The 17383-nt window shown below is 29.3% G+C and overlaps 2 protein-coding genes across 2 annotated transcripts; one reads left to right on the forward strand and one right to left on the reverse strand.

Annotated features, from left to right (window-relative positions):
• The first annotated feature begins 7584 nt into the window (after positions 1–7584).
• LOC124825059 (sodium/hydrogen exchanger 1-like) lies at positions 7585–11434 on the forward strand. The gene is made up of 14 exons (XM_047297604.2): positions 7585–7950; positions 8074–8192; positions 8377–8474; positions 8591–8650; positions 8761–8807; positions 8896–9090; positions 9184–9239; positions 9351–9417; positions 9497–9597; positions 9683–9784; positions 9866–10004; positions 10087–10149; positions 10243–10326; positions 10680–11434. The coding sequence occupies exons 1-14, from the start codon at positions 7774–7776 to the stop codon at positions 11022–11024; spliced, it is 1653 nt and encodes a 550-aa protein (XP_047153560.1). The 5' UTR covers positions 7585–7773; the 3' UTR covers positions 11025–11434.
• Positions 11435–12721: 1287 nt separating this feature from the next.
• Positions 12722–16176, reverse strand: LOC124825050 (vesicle-associated protein 1-2-like). The gene is made up of 8 exons (XM_047297593.2): positions 15898–16176; positions 15717–15787; positions 15270–15351; positions 15061–15176; positions 14405–14584; positions 13960–14154; positions 13197–13274; positions 12722–13021 (listed from the first exon to the last, which is right to left on the reverse strand). The coding sequence occupies exons 1-8, from the start codon at positions 16148–16150 to the stop codon at positions 12908–12910; spliced, it is 1089 nt and encodes a 362-aa protein (XP_047153549.2). The 5' UTR covers positions 16151–16176; the 3' UTR covers positions 12722–12907.
• Between the last annotated feature and the right edge of the window lie 1207 nt (positions 16177–17383).

The raw sequence follows: 17383 nt of genomic DNA on the forward strand, positions 1-17383 counted from the left end.
AAAAAAATTGTTCAATTGAATGTTTAAAATATTTTTTATTTTAGTTTAGTTATTTTGTGCTTTATTTTTATCTTAACTGAATAATATAATAATTATTCTTTTTTTTCATTTCATAATTGTTGATAAACTCATTCATTTTCTCTTTCATTATTTTTAGTTTATGAATTAAAACTATTTCTTCAAGAACAAGTTGACTATTATCTTAAAAGAAATTGAAGAAAAAAATATACAAATTCATTTATGAGTTAGGACAGAAAACGAAAGTAACAAACAATTTATTTTATTAATAGTAAAATAAAAATATTACGTACTTGAGTAAAAGTAAAAAAATATTTTAAACATCTCAATATATCAATTTTTTTATATAAATATATGTTAAAATTACTTAAGATTTATTTATTTTTAACCGTTGAAAAGGACAGAGAGACATTCTTTTATTTCTTTCAAGGAAAAGTCAATCCAAGAACTTTTGATATTAATTACACAGATTAACTTCTCTATCATGCTATATCAATATGAACAAAATCATTAGTTCAAGAGACTGGCTCTGGATTCGTTGAATAAAATATTGATTTTAATATCATGGATAAATAAAATTGAGTTTTCAAAATCAGTAATCAGTTTATATCAATAATATAACTATTTAAAAATAAATAAAAGTTCAATATATTTGAAATTACGATTTTAATTTTTGAATTAAAAATAATAATTAATAAAAAAATTATCACGATATAAATTATTTATTATAAATGTAAACAAATAATGTTTATATAAAAATATTATTTTCTAATGGAATTTTATTGTAATATATTTAATATTCATAACCCTTTATTATTGTAAAGTTTAAGTATATAGAACGAATAGACTCTCTTCTTTTGGGTAAAATGTTAATATCAGTTACTGTGTTAAGCGTTTCATTACATGCATGTCTACTTCTTAAAGGTAAATTTTAAAATAAAACATTTATAATTAATTACATAATAAAAAAATTAATTATGTACTACTTTTTGAACTTAAATGTAAGGAAAAAATGCCTAATTTCACACCAACTAAGTTTTTTTACGAGGTTCATCCAATTTTTTCATTTCATAAATTTTTAAATTTCCTTTAATTATATATAGCCAAATTTAAATAAAAGGATATTTCTACAACAATAACGTGGATAACTTAGTGTTTTATATTTAAAATTAAACAAATATAGTTTTTTTAATTCACGCAGAACAGTTTGTCTGTTTTCATTTTTATTTTTTTGCGAAAAATTAAGTGAATGGAAACATAGGTGCATTATTATGAAAAATTATTTCAGCTTCGCATTGCAAATTAAGAACTTCTACGAATAAAACGTTTGGGTATTTCTTTCTCCACGTTCAATTCCCAAAAATAATATGAGGTTGCGTTTCTCTTTTAATTGAATTCAAAATCAGTTGAATAATTTTTTCTTTAACAAAAATTTTGAAATTTGTTAAAAAAATTTAAAATAATTTCAATACATTTCAAAATTTATTGACGTTTTTGAAAAATTTGGATTTTGAAATTTATTAAAGAAAAAAAAATTTAACAAATTTTAAAATAAGGTGTGAGATTTTTTTAATTGGAGAGAGAGAAAAACTTGAAAAAAAAATTATTATTATTTTTTTTACAAATTATAGTTTTAGAAAAGAAAAGTGTGGATGTCTAATAGCAAAGCCCTTAACCTACAAGCAATGACATTATTATATTATATATTTTCAACCCTGTCATTTAATTAATCAGTTCGCATTTTTATTTGAATAACAGCCTACAAATAATTTAAATAGCTATATTTGAGTTCATTGCTAACAAGTTTTTTATTTTTTATTTTTTATTTTTAAAATTTTTTAAACTGATTATATTATTTAATATTTGAATAGTCTAATAACTTAATCTTTGAATAGTTTAATATTCGTTTAAATGATTATTATTTTAATAATTTTGGTTGGATTTTATTTATTCTCAGTCAGGTTCAATTGATAAAATCTGATAACCGTGAGGATTATAACTTTTGCTTGAAAATAAAATGAAAAGAAGATTCAACATTTAGGACATAATTAAAAGAGGTGGATTCTTAGAAGGTATAAAATGATTTAGTGGTAAAGTTAAAAGAGAATGTGAGAAATATTATGAATTAAATTTTCTCGCTAAAAAAACATAAGATTGATTGGAAAATTTTAAAAATATGAATAAGAAAAGTTATATATTTCTTTCACTAACAAAATTACTAATAACTAACAATTGTCGATAAATTAAAAAAAAAATTCATGCAATGATCTTGAATTAATCATCCTTTTAACCAAAGCCAAAGAACATTGGTTGTTTGAGAAACCATATGCAGCGAAATAAAACATAATTATCAGAAATCCGTCAATGGGAAAATAAAACAAACATTTGGTGTGCAGAAGAAAGATGAGTGTATGTTTTGGTGGAAGAATGAACATGCCCTCATTGATGTCTATCAAAAGTTAAAATATGGTTAAGGGTTTTTTCTAAAGGCTTGTCTTTTTGTTTATTTAAAAAGGGAAAAAATGTTAATCTTTGAGCTGTGATGTTTTTTCTTTTATGAATGAAAAAGTATAAAGTTGATATTTTATGATGCTTTATAGTACAAGTTGTTTAATATATATATATTTAAAGAAATTAAATATTGATGATGAATTAAACGGAACAAGTATATTGTCGTTTCTAAGTTAGACAGCAATAATGAGATTGTTTCCATAATGAACTAATTCTGTGGAAATTATAATAATAATGGACTCTGTACAAACCCACCATTCAATTACCGAATAAAATCAAATCTATATAAGTCAGCAATCCAGGACCCACTTATTTGGGATTGTTACACATTATTAGTATTTAAGTTATGAAAATCAATACGTAAAATCCTTCATCAACAAAGTATTTAGAATCATTCAGATAATTATCAATTTTGGATGGCACTTCATTAATACTCATTTTATATCCATTTCAATAATCCAAAAGCAAGAAGGGCATAATCTAAGGTAATGAATCTTATCTTAATTAAATCTTTGTGAAAATTTAAACTAATTTTGAAGATAAACAACAAGTTTCCTAATAGATTGAATTTTTTTTAAGTGTATTATCATCTGAATTTTTGTATATATTAATAAAGTATATGTAAGATAAGTTTGTTCCAATTTTTGTATTGTAATTTTGTTTTATTTTATGTTGAGACTTGAATATTGAAAATAATACTAACTATTTGTAAATAGTTCATTGTTTGATAATAATAATAATAAAGTAAACTTAACAAATTTTATTAAAATGGATTTTAATGTTATATTAGAAAATGAGTTTAGATTTAATTCAACTTTTGAAAAAATTAACATGTAATTTATCTACTTATATGGTTTATCGTATAGTTTTTTTTACTATTTCTTAATCGTTGTTAGATATTAAATAGAAGGTTTGGAATTATTAAATATTTAAATGATGAAAATTGAAAATATAATTAAAACAATATAATGAAAAATATATAATTTTGGATTCTCGACAAATTATAATTGTTCTGGAATTTTTGTAATAAGAAAACAATGAAAAAATTGATATTTTCAAGCTAGAAAAGACATATATGAAGCAAATAAATTGGGTTAAGCTTTAGAAATTGGGAAATGAATCAAACATATTTAAGGAGCACCTTAGATTAACTTAGTCTATTTCCTCTAACATCAAATAACAAAAGAATGTTATAAAATTTGATGTTCATCAATAAATTTTCTTCTTTTCATATAATTGTTTATTAAAAAAATGCATGGCATTATTGACAAAATAAACCTAAACAGAAAGCATCATGTCACATATTACAACAAGGAATAATTTTCTGAATGTTTTACTGCTGATGAGCCACACGTGGACAATGAGTCGAGTGATGTAAAAAAAATTGTCATCAAAATTACTCATCATATCAATATGAATGTGATGCTTTCATGGCCATCTTCCCGTTCATTACGTATACCTTTATACATAAAATTAAACTCATTTAAAAAATTAAAAGGACAAATTAATTTGATTTTGCAAAAAGTAATTAATGTGTAATAACTTCTTACGCCTAAACTTATATCAGAGCTTAACAATTAGCAAGTAATTAAAATAGATAGAATATTTGAAGCTGAAACTTAATCGAAAAGAAAAAAAAAAGAAAAGCACGACAGCTGACATCTAATGTTTGAAGTTGTGTTGAGAGTGAGGGACAATTGAATCCTTGGAAGAGTATCTGTTTGTTAAGTACGAAGAAACTATTGATAATCATTATGAACCCACACCATAGTGCAACTTTCATATGTTTCTAACTTAACATTTAAATTTCAATTACATTCAACAAAAACTCATTAAAGTAATCCACCTATCAACTCTCTACTTGGGTAAATTGGTTTTTGAAAACAATGCTAAATAGATGAATTTCTTTACTAGTTATAATGATAAGAATAAGAATATAATGACACATTGATATTCGTTTAAAACACTTAACAAGAATAAATTAATCTTAAAAAAATAAATTTTTATAATTTTTTAGAAAGAAAAATGAAAGTAAAAAATAAAAAAGGATAAATTCAAATAAATGTAAACAAAATTGTGTGTATTAAAGTATTATTTTTTAATGAGAATATGTTATTAATATTATTTTATTTTTTTAAATTACCCTTTAATCAATATGTAGTACTTCATTTGAAATATAGAGAGGATAAAGAGTAATTTGGATGTGTAAAGACTGATTTTTTTTATCTATTTTTGTGTTTGTTTTCAGGGAATTTCAGAGAGTTAATTTGTGTGAGAGAGGGTGAGTTATCTGCATAAGCTGTAAGGATTTTTTGAATGTGAACTATATACGTTTAAAGGAAAAAATAAAAAAACTCTTGTTTTATTTAAAAAAAACTGAACATTTCTGAACAGATTCCTACATGCACAGTAAGCTTATTCTATTTTTGGCTCTTTTGATCCCAAACAAACAATACAGAATATTTGTGGTTCTATAAACAAATATCATGAATGTGGTTGTTTGATTTATTTATAAGACATAACAAAGTTAGCTACTTTATTAAGAAGTAAAGTTGGAAGAGGAGAAGCTTTAGATCAAGAAATTCAACCTCTTTTAGTTCAAGTAGCTCAAACAACACTTCCACATTATAAAATGAGATTTCAAAGTGTGATATTTTCAAATAGTACGAGAATGAAAAAGATTAAAATTAAAAGTACTATATTAATTTTTACTGTTCCTCAACTAACTTATTATATATAAAAAAATAACAAATTTAATTAATCCTCGTATTAAAACTGCCTTTTGTATACCAGATTTTTTGTAATGATTGTTTCTAAAAAGAGACCAACTATATGTATACTGTAAAATTATATTTATATTGTGTGTAAGAGAAGTGTTTGTAAAAGTTATTTCTTATGAAATTAATTTTGATTAAACTTAATCTTAATTGATGTTATGTTTAACTTAAACTATAAAAATGGAAAAAAAAAACCTTACATATGTTTTATTTTAAACCAACTTTAGATTTAAAATAAGTTATTCATGTAAGATAAAACATGTAAAATACCTACAGTGACACAAAAATGGCTTATAGGCTCGCCAAATTAATGTCATCCCACCATAATTTCAACATCAAAACTTACAGTGACATTTTTGTAATTAAGATACAAAACTTGATGTTAATTCACACATACTCCAACATCAATAGGAGAAATGATGTCGGTCAGTTCGACCTTCGACATCAATGTCATGTCTCGTTGTACATTAATATAAATGATATAATAGAGGTAATTTTGGAAATAAAATGTTACATATTTCAATCATTCAACTATGATGCAGACAAGTTTTCCAATTTTCATATATAAATCTTGGAATTGTTACTTTTTAATTTATATTTAACTATATTGTTATAGGTATCACTGTAAACCAAGATCAGTATTTCATGTATGGATTTATCGAACCTTAGACCATCCAAAATTTTTGGAAACACATTTGAGCATATGCGAATATATTTGCAAGCATTGATGTCTAAAAAAGAGAGATGTACCCTTGTACTCTGCAGTAGTCTTATTGAATGTAACATTTAATGAATTAATGATAATTATTCATTTAATTATTTGTGATTCATGATAAGTTTTATTGACAATTAATGAGCATGATTCATTAACAATTAATGAGCATGATTCTAAAACAATGCATAATTGTATGATTTTGTACTCTTTATAGGAAGACTAAAAGTGATATGAAAATAGTTTGAGTTTCATATTAATAGTTTTAGTTTTGACAATTTTCATATTAAATGGTTATATTTTGTATTAATAATTTTAATTTTGATATATAATCTATCCTGGAATTCTTTTTTAATTGTGTTGAAATATTATTTGTTTTTAGATTTTGATCAATTGTGAACATAAAGATTTAGAAAATTAATAATATTTAATGTTTGTTAGTGTATTAACAGTGATCAAATTGTTCAATTTTTGTTTAAAATAAATTGAATTGGATGATTGTGTGATGCGACACTTGTCATTCAATCGTAGAATTTTGGTTTAACTGAAGTTCAAAAACATTAATTTTTAATTTTGACATCAATGAGGTACAAGTCAAACATTTCCCTGACATTAAAAATATTTTTGTGTTAGTGCTATAAAATAACATAAATTAATATTTTAATTAATGAAACCAAAGAAATAAAAATGGTGTTGGATTTCTCATAACTAAAAATAGTCTAACATAAAACCTTTTTCTCTTTGAAGTGATTTCTTAAACCATAGTAGTTATTATAATTGTCGTTTTATAATATAATCTATTGACTTAATTACTATTTTTCTTAGTATGTATTTGTTTATTAAATTTAACGTGGTGTGTATGTGAATAAAATATTTACTTAAGCATTTTTTAAAATCCAATAACACGGTTCTTTCCGGATTCAGTAAATATTGCAATTTACAAAGCACACCACGATATTATTAAGAATTTATTTATTAATTGATTGTTTAATATTATCAATAACTTTATAATTTTTAATCAAATAATTAATTGATACACATGAAAAATTTTATAAGTTTTAATTAACTAAATAATGTATTTTTATTTATTATTAATTTATTTTTAATTAATTAATTTATATTAAATATTATAGTTATTTAATACCAGTAATATCAATAAGTTCATTCATCTATTAATAGAGAATTGATATTAATAATAATAATAATAATAAAGTCAAAACCTTTTATTAATAAAGGAAACAAATAAAATAAATAATTAAATATTAAAACCTTTAGTTATTAAGGGAAAGAAATTAAATAGAAAAAAAAAAGGTAACTAAACCTAATTTATGTATTGTTAACTTGTACAGAGGGAACTTTTTTTTGAAGGATAAAAATTGAAAAAGGAGGGTAAATGAGAAAGCGAAATGCGACAGAATGATGATGTGGGACATAAGGAAGTGCGAAGTCATGTCTCCCTCTTCCACTGGCACAGCATAGCATTGGCATGCCAAAAAGCAAGTGTTCCCTACGTTCCAAACCTTCATCATCGTTTCTAAATCACCTCTTTCATTTCTCACACAATTCCTATATATATCAAACCCTTCACCCTCTTCCTTTTCCCACCACCTTTCTCTTTCCACTCACTCCTATGCTTCTGCATTCTTCTCCATTTCACTTCGAATGTGACACATATATTGCGCACTGAACCAGGGAGGGAACACGTGCAACAAGTCTGTTTCTTCATCTTTTTACAACCTCTTCTCTTTCACCTTAATGTCTACCATGCCTGTTGGAGCAATGTTCCAGAAACTAACCACATTCATGACCTCTGATCATGCTTCTGTTGTCTCCATGAACATTTTTGTTGCCCTTCTGTGTGCTTGCATCATCATCGGTCACCTGTTGGAAGAGAACCGATGGATCAATGAATCCATCACTGCCCTTCTAATGGTCAGATTCTTAGTCTCTATACCTAGTACTCTCAATATATATACTTGCTTCTTCTTTTTCCTTTTCTTTTTGTAGCTATCGACATTGAGAAGTTTTAGAAAAAGTATGGTTTTTCTTTGGCAGGGTCTTTGTACTGGGGTCTTTATACTGCTTACCACTGGAGGAAAAAGCTCTCATATACTAGTCTTCAGTGAAGATCTTTTCTTCATTTACCTTCTCCCACCCATCATTTTCAATGCCGGGTTAGTTCACTATTCTTTTCTACACTTTCCTTTCTTTTCTTTATTCAGCTTTTAGTTACATATGCTGAAGCTGTGTTGAACTGCATAATTTAAGATTTTCACTGAACTGATGCTTTAATCTGAATGAATTTGATTAAATGACTCACTGCAATTTCAATTTCTCTTTTATTCTTTAACCGTTCAGGTTTCAAGTGAAGAAGAAACAATTTTTCCGCAACTTTATGACTATTATGCTCTTTGGTGCAGTTGGTACTTTGATATCATTCTGCATCATATCACTGGGTAATTGAAGTCATCCACTAATTCTTCTTTTATGATAAATTACCTTACAAAGTTATATCAAATCATATTTGGTTGTGTTGTCCAAATTTGTTTATAAGTTTTATTGATTTGAATAGGTGCCATACATTTTTTTCAGAAGTTGGACATTGATTCCCTCAAGATTGGAGATTTTCTTGGTGTGCTTAAATTTCCTCCTCCCTTTACAATACTTTGTTGGAATTAACTGCAAACTTAAAACAATTCCTATATCCTCCTATCTCTACTTACCTGAGTCAACTGAATGCAGCAATTGGAGCAATATTTTCAGCAACAGATTCAGTTTGCACGTTGCAGGTATATAAATGTCTGAAGAAACACTGTAAACTTTCTTTCTTTCCCCTTACAGACACTGAAAATGATCGTATGTATTTGTATGCTTCAGGTTCTTAATCAGGATGAGACTCCTTTACTATATAGCCTGGTCTTTGGGGAAGGAGTAGTCAATGATGCTACCTCTGTAGTGCTCTTCAAAGCAATTCAAAATTTTGACCTCTCTCACATTGACTCAAATACTGCCTTACAGTTAATAGGAAATTTTTTATATCTATTCATTGCAAGCACTGTGTTGGGAATCTTTGTAAGTTTTCCTGTCACTTTCTAACATGTCCCCTCTCTTTTTTCTGATGCTACTGTTAGCTTGGGATCATTGGTGTTTCTTTTCGGTTTTCAGGCTGGATTGCTTAGTGCTTACATAATAAAAAAACTCTATTTTGACAAGCTAATAAGGTTCGCTCTAACATTCCACTATTTTGCAATATGTTTCACCCCTGAAATGAAATATCTCACACAAAATTTGTTGGCGATCATTCTCTAATTGATTTTCATATCAAATGTTAGGCATTCTACAGACCGTGAGGTTGCTCTCATGGTACTCATGGCATACCTTTCATATATGCTGGCTGAAGTAATATTTTTCTCTGAAACTTTTCATTACCCTTTTAGCATAAATAATTCCAATGCTAACTAATTTATTTTTTCGGCAGCTATTTTCTTTGAGTGCCATTCTGACCGTTTTCTTCTGCGGAATTGTGATGTCTCACTACACGTGGCATAATGTAACTGAAAGTTCAAGGGTGACAACAAAGTACGTGAAATTAATTCTTCAACACACAATTACAATATTGTTTCTAATGATATTAGTTTTCACTGTTTTTAATTTCCTGTTGCAGGCATGTTTTTGCCACTTTGTCATTCATTGCTGAAATCTTCATCTTCCTCTATGTGGGGATGGACGCATTAGATATAGAGAAGTGGCGAATCGTAAGTGAAAGGTAAAAAATTTCTGGATGAAATCAAACTTGCTTGAAACTTCTCTGTCAAGAGTGAAATTGACATTGTGATCTCTTCATTAGCCCAAGAAAATCTATTGGGGTCAGTTCGTTGCTGTTGGCACTTATTCTAGTGGGAAGAGCTGCATTTGTTTTCCCTCTGTCCTTCTTATCCAACTTGTTTAAGAAGTCTCAATCTGAGAAAATTGAGTTAAAGCAACAAGTATGTGGTTTCCTTTTGATTACCTTGTCAGGGTGTTGATAACTGAGGAGTTTAATATTCTTGTCGTGATTTTGTTTCTCAGGTAACAATTTGGTGGGCTGGTCTCATGCGTGGAGCAGTTTCTATCGCACTTGCTTACAATCAGGTGAAGGAATCAAACTTCATTGCTTTCAATTCTTCTCCTCTATGGCTAAGTTGTTGGGTCTTTTTCATTAAATAATTACTTTTTCACACGCAGTTTACTCGGTTGGGCCATACTAAATTGCGTGAGAATGCCATCATGATCACTAGTACCATCACTGTTGTACTCTTCAGCACATTGGTTAGACGCTAATCTTCTCTTGATCAGAACATTGGTTGCTTGAGGAAGTTAAATTAGTACATAGTCTAAAATTAACACTTTTATCTGGTACTAGTTAGTTAATCTGTGAGTTAGAGTTTTCCAATGGAGTAGTAGAGTAGGACCATGGAAATAAACAAATAATGAAATGATGGTTGTCCAGTTTGGTAGGAGTCCCCAATGGTTGAACATGAGAAAACATAGTTTCTTGGTGGATTTGGAGAAGTGTCATTTTCTTGTAATGAAAAGGAAAGTGTTGTTTGATAGGTGTGATTCCCCAATGATAAAATGGAGTATGAAAAAGCGATGAATAATGGTTTTGAAATGATGTGCAGGCATTTGGGTTGATGACAAAGCCACTTGTAAGGCTATTGCTTCCTTCGTCAAAGCATGTGATGAGCTTTGCGTCCCCACCATCGACACCAAAATCATTCACAGTGCCACTTCTTGGCAGTGGAAGAGAGGATTCATCATGGACCAATGGTGGCACCCCAAATGGGCCTCCTCCAACCACCACCTTTAGAATGCTACTAAGCTCCATTCCTACTCGTGGGGTGCACCACTATTGGCGCAAGTTTGATGATTCTGTCATGCGACCCGTGTTTGGTGGACGAGGTTTTGTACCCTATGTTCCCGGGTCACCCCTTGAACAAAGTGTTCATCAGTGGCATGCCAGTTAGAACAAACACACACACACACACATATATATATATATATATAGATACTGATGATGTTTGATGATTATGTGATGTATTGAAGAGGTTTTGGGTGTGGTGTATGTAAAATCGGCTTGGCTTTGGTTGTGTGGACTTTTTTGTCAAATAGTTTTACAAGATTTGAACTTGAGATGTAGAAGAGAAGAAAAAGACACGAGGGAAGAATTTTTGGTGACCCTGATTTTGCTGACATAGGAAAAGAAAAGGGGTTGTTTGGTTTTTAGTAAAGTTGTTAACTTGATGATGATGCGGCTGAGGTGATTGGAATTTTGTGTGTATACATGGTATTGATGATGCAAAGGTATTGACTATAGTTTTTTGCGTTTGCTAGATTGTGACAGTCAATTTTAAAGGATAATTTTGTGTGTTTTGAAGGCACAGCATTTGTAAGTAGGATGTTTGATTTCTCACGATTGTACACAACGCAGTGTGAATTTATCTCAGCTATATATCACTGCATAATCACTCAAGCACCTGTTCTGTATATTCAGCCGCAATTAACATAAATAAATATTTTATAATGATAATCTAAATTGTTTTTTTATCATAGAACTATTATGGACAAGGATAATAATATATACGTACAATGGTATTTATGGAATGAATGTTAATATATTTTATTTATTAATTTAGATATTTATATAACGATAGACAAATGAAATGTGATTATTAAACCATCGATTAACCATTGAATCCTTATTTAGAGAAACAACTTATCGTTCTTGATAGATTTAACATAATAGATTTAATATTATAAATCCATATTTTTCATTTATCTTTCATCAAACAAATTTTTTTTATTCTATTTTTTACTTATTTTTCTCCCTTTCTTTTATTTTCTATTTAATTTTTTTTTTCAATCAAACGGAAGTCAAGAAAACTTGATTCTTTGCTGATATATTTTGAATGCCTAGTCCGACATCACGCAGTGTTTGGCAGGAAAAAATAGTTTTTCGAAATATAAAATTGAAAAATGTATTTATATTTTAATGTTCAAAAAAAATAGCATTTTCAGAAAAGCAATGTCAACCCAAGTTTTCCATTAACATGTTGTACAATTTTCGTATATGGATAGTTTTAACTTTGTATCTGAAGCTCTTTTAAGATCACGCTGACTAGACTCATCTATGGAATTGGGCTCAAATAGTGAATTCTAACAAGTGCGCATAAATATCTTAAGGGCAGCTTCCTGCACCACCACAAATTTCTTCCTGCAATCTTATGAAAAAAATATAGTTTTGGATTACACAATTTGAATATCATTTTTATACTCTACAATCTGAAAATCTTTCTTTAGAAAAAAAGATAACTTTGAGACTGTATAACTTGAAAATTACTTTTATTGGACTAAACTAGATGTGAAACAAGTGTGCTGCACTGGTTTGATTTGAAGTGTAAATTGTAATTTGAACATGTAAAAAATATACAAATAAATGAAAAAAGTTTATTAAGTTACAATTTATAGCAAATTATGAATTGTAAGTATTTTAAAGATAATACAGGAGTTTTTTTTATATCAATAATGTGAACTGTTGAGTTTTTTTAATGAAATTGGGATTAAAATTTACCTCAAAATTAAAAAGTAAGTCAATTATAACACTCCGTAGAAGAATATACTAATAAAAAATGTTATCTAAAATTATTTAAGGAACAAACCAAAGTATCAGAATGCTGGTTATTATACTTGTATTAAAAGGCTCAATTCACTTTACACCGATTCACAAAGCTTTCATCTCTGTAGTAAAACCATCACAATAAACAAATGAACCATCCTCTATCTCAGTTATCATTACGGAGAAATCCATGATTTTTGAAAGTGTGGTATCCTATACACGCAGTTTTCTCTCTTAAGGATGCCTATAATATCCAACTGCCATGCTGATCAGAGCAACCATGCACACAAATAGAAATGGAAAGCCACCCTGAGTTCTTTTCCTGGCGATTTCCCTCTTCAACAACTCCTACCAAAACATGAAAATTTTTATATCAATTATCAAATTAAGAAAAAAAAATACCATTAATCAGAAAACTTAAATGGTCATTATCTTAATAAGAACACTCCACAATTGACAGCACATAAAGATGAGGATCCTTTTCTCTTTAGACTTAGGTCAAGGAACAAAAATAAAACCGTACCAACTCTTTCTTAAGCAAGTTTTTTTCTTCCGTGTTCTTGCGCCTCTCCTCCTTCAGCTTAGTGATGGTTACCGTGACCTGCAGAGATTCTAAACATGTTGATTGCTTTCATTTCTGAAGTTTAAAAAAAATTAACGAGATGCAACTAAGGAACTAACTCCACGCCCTTGACCATAAGCTGAGATAACATATTTGTAAAATTAATTGATAAGACAGACATATAACCATATAACAACCTTTAGTGACAACTTTTAAACCACTTTAGGAACTAGGATACAGAAACAAAAGCATGTTAACCTCAGTGATACTGAAAACGATAAAGTTTGACAATGATTCCTATTTAGTAACAGGAGCAATTAATCACATATTAGATACCTTGAAAACAAACATTATAATATTTTCTTTCCCATTTAAGATACTAGAGTAATCAATTTCAGATATTTGGCAGTAAAGTTGTAATGAAATTTTAAGAAAGTAAGAGTGAAACATGGAATAGAAAACTAACATAAAAATGACTGTGGCAAACAATTAGTTTGGATAATTGTTTTTAAATATTTATAAGAAAAATAAGTAAAATATTTTTTTCGAAAGTTGAAGTTAATTTATATTAATTTTTTTTTATCTTAACTAGTCTAAAAATATATTTTTAATTTATGCATAGAATAATTTCGAATTTAAGAAAAGTTTATTTCCATCTTTTTATAAGTGTTTACGGAAACATTTACCCATATCTAAAATTTAATCTAAGTTCACGATCTCTAACCTCTCTCAGCTTTGAATCCATTATACCAAACTTTGACTTCAATTCCTCAGATTCGTCATCTGAATTCAACTGCACGTCGTCCTTTGCTGCCTTCATGTCACCCACATTCTCAGTTTGTATTGGGACTACATCCTCATCTGCTCTATCCTCCTTCGTATCCTTGATTGGTTCCAAACCTTTAACTTCCTCTGAAATCTGATACAAATAAAAATAGTAAATGATAAAGTTATAATATATCAAGCGATGGGACAGAAAACCACCATCACGTTGAACCAAAATTATAGCTACTGGTTCACGCAAGTTAACATTGTTATTCAGAGTACATCACAACAAGTATACAATATATTTTCCGAAAAAAAAAATATACCGTATCGTCAAAATGAAATCAACTCGAAAGAAAGAGAAATTGAAGTTCAAAGGGAAATGATCGGAAGGAGGAGCTCACTGTGCGAGGAGGTATCTTTTCAACTCCACTGAGCACCCTATCTTTATGCACATCAATTTCGTTGGATGGATCATGCTTCATATCACCATTTACTGGAAGCAACACCGGAGAAGACGATGGGCTGATGAGGACTACCCTCAGTTTCTTCTCCTCAATAAGCCTTCCACTGTCTTTTGCAAACTGTCGAGAGAGAGGGGGTTTATAATCGATCAAGCCTACCTAAAAAGCAATACTTTACAAGAAAAATGCAGTAGAAACTAGAGTTGAACCGTTGTCTAAAAATCCTTGTCCTTCACATATTACTGGCATCTCAAAACATGGAGAAAATAGATAAACAATGAACTCTGGTTTATAGACACTCCCAATAGTATCGCCGACTTTTGATGTCAGTATTATACACATTCAAATTCACCCAATTCTCACCTCAATTTACTCTTATCAATTTTTTCAATGCATAACATTTACCAATTTTCTTTCTACTCTTTCTCCCTCTCTCTCCTTCTTCCACCTCGGCACTCCATTTGGGAGTTGAGATCAGACCCCTCCTCTCTTACTCTCTGTTCACAACTCCTCTATCACATAACATCTATAAATTTCCTATCTTGTTATCTCTCTCGTTGTCTACCAAAAATCTTCCATAAACAAAATAACCTCACCATATTATACGTGATGTCATCTTCCGTGGCTCCAAACGGGGCAACGGTGCTCTGAATCAGAAATTTGTCTTTGCACTGCATATCAGGCGGTGCATCACGCTGAGCTTGCATAGTAACTGCATCCAACACACACATCACAATAAAATACAGAAACCATACAACCATATCCGAGCGCGTTAAAAATTGTACTGATAATATCGGAAAAATACCAGTAAAACCACATTTGTCGTTGGGCTTGATGATGCCCATGTTGGGTCTGACACAATATTTCTTCGGTGACGTTGTTTTAACCTGCGAGCAGAGAGTAGTGAAATACAGATGTGTTTCTTGTTATTCTTGCGCTGACATTGGCATTTGATTCATTTGGCTTTGCTAGTGATTAGATACAACAAATACAAATGTGTTGGCTGTTTTAAGGGATAGACCAGAAAAATTCGACAGCAATGAACCATGATTCGACCCATATAAGCAAAACAAAAACTAAAGACCCATAGAAGCAAACCAAAACTTTAAGGTAAGTCAATGAGAGTGTAGACATTATTTCCTTATATGTGCTGCTCAACACTCTCGTCTATTTTCAACGTGTCACAACATGAACTCCTAACAAAATGAAAAAGGGAATGGAATGAAAAGAAAAGAGAGGAAACGAACGGTACCTTAAAAGCAATATAATGATCAGTTTTGTTCCCAAGTTGAACCAGAGATGAACTTTGTTTCCTCACTTCAACTAACGGAAAAAAGAAGAGAAACCACAGTGTGGTGTGATCGTTGCAGGTTATGCTTAAAGACAGACCAATATTTTGAATTCAGAAAAAGAAAAAGAAAAGAGAGACTTACAAACGAATCGGAGCTCCGGCGGATCGATTTGAAGAAGCTCCGTAGCCATGGGTGGTTTAATGGGTGCTGTGTTCTGCAAAATGAGAATGGCGAAGAAGAAAGAATATAATAGAATAGAACAGAACCCTAATCGGAAGATGAAGAAGAAAAAGAAGAGCTGTTGGTGGTGAAGGAAATGAAAGGAAGAAGCGAAAAGAGAGAGAAAGAGAAAGAGAAAGAGAAAGAGAGAAAAGAAGCGTTGTTGTGTTGCCATGAGTTGAGTTGTTACTTTGGAATGGGATGGTTGGCGTCGTCAGTTACGGAAGTGGGCCCCACTCACTCTCTGCGGTTCTAACCATTCCTTTTCTCCTTTTTATATACTCTGCTCTCTCTCTTCAGCTAATTACCCCGTTATTTCTTACACCTACCTTAACCTGTCCCTCAGATAATGCTATTCATAATCATTGATTAGTAGTAATTAAATGTAATTAAACAAATTTCATGCAGCATAAATACTATAACAATTTATTTCCCGACACGTTTAATCTAAATTTTTTAAAGTTTCATTTTGCGTTGCAATGTATTATTTAATTTAATTATTCACGTAAAAATAATCTAATTATCTTAATTTTAAAAATTATTTATTACGCTTAACTAACATGTATATTTTCTGAAAACATGTCAAAAAAAACAATGAATCGTTTTCAAGAGCTTTAAATGTTAACGATCAAAACATGTAAAAAAACAAATTCATGATCATCATTACATTCGTGGTGGTGCGGTATCATGGAAAGTTTGAAACAAACAATCTTGTTTTTAATGTAATCACACATAAAAGGAACTTTACTTGCATATTGACTCTCTTCTTTGAATCAATACAGTAAATATATAAATAAATAAATAAATAGAAGTTATTACTTCATAAAAATGTCATAAAAAGTTATAAAGCTCTACTTTTAATTTTTTTTTCGTTATTATAATATTTAATGCATATATAGTATTATGTGTGTATTTGTTAGCATGCATGTGGTGTGTATGAATGTCAGATTCCTCTGTGAGCTTGAATTAACATGGAGAACACTAAATTGCCATTTCAATAAGATCACGTGGGGATTTCTTTCCCAAGGGGTTTTCTAGTTGTCATTGTTCTCTATTATTTAATTGAGTTGTGTTTTTTTTTAAATGGTAAAATTGAAATTTTTCGCATAAATTACTATTAAAATGTAACATGAATAATGATAGTGAAGTGATAATATATGTTGTAGTGTGATGATATTTTTTATAATTTTAATTTTTCAATATTATATATATCGCAGCTAATATAAAGATGATGAACAATAAAAAAAAAAGGGATAGGGGAAAGAAGAAACTTGGAGTTATTAGCTTACCGGAAATTTGAAACAAGGAAAGAAAACAGGAGAGGGAAGTTGTCTCAATAAACACTTTTGAGAGACAAGACAAAAATCACATAATTTAGAAAAGTGAAAAAAAAATGTTATACATTTTT

This window comes from Vigna umbellata, chromosome 1 (genome assembly GCF_029865625.1).
Source record: "Vigna umbellata cultivar VRB3 chromosome 1, Vumbellata_1.0, whole genome shotgun sequence".
NCBI lineage: Eukaryota > Viridiplantae > Streptophyta > Magnoliopsida > Fabales > Fabaceae > Vigna > Vigna umbellata.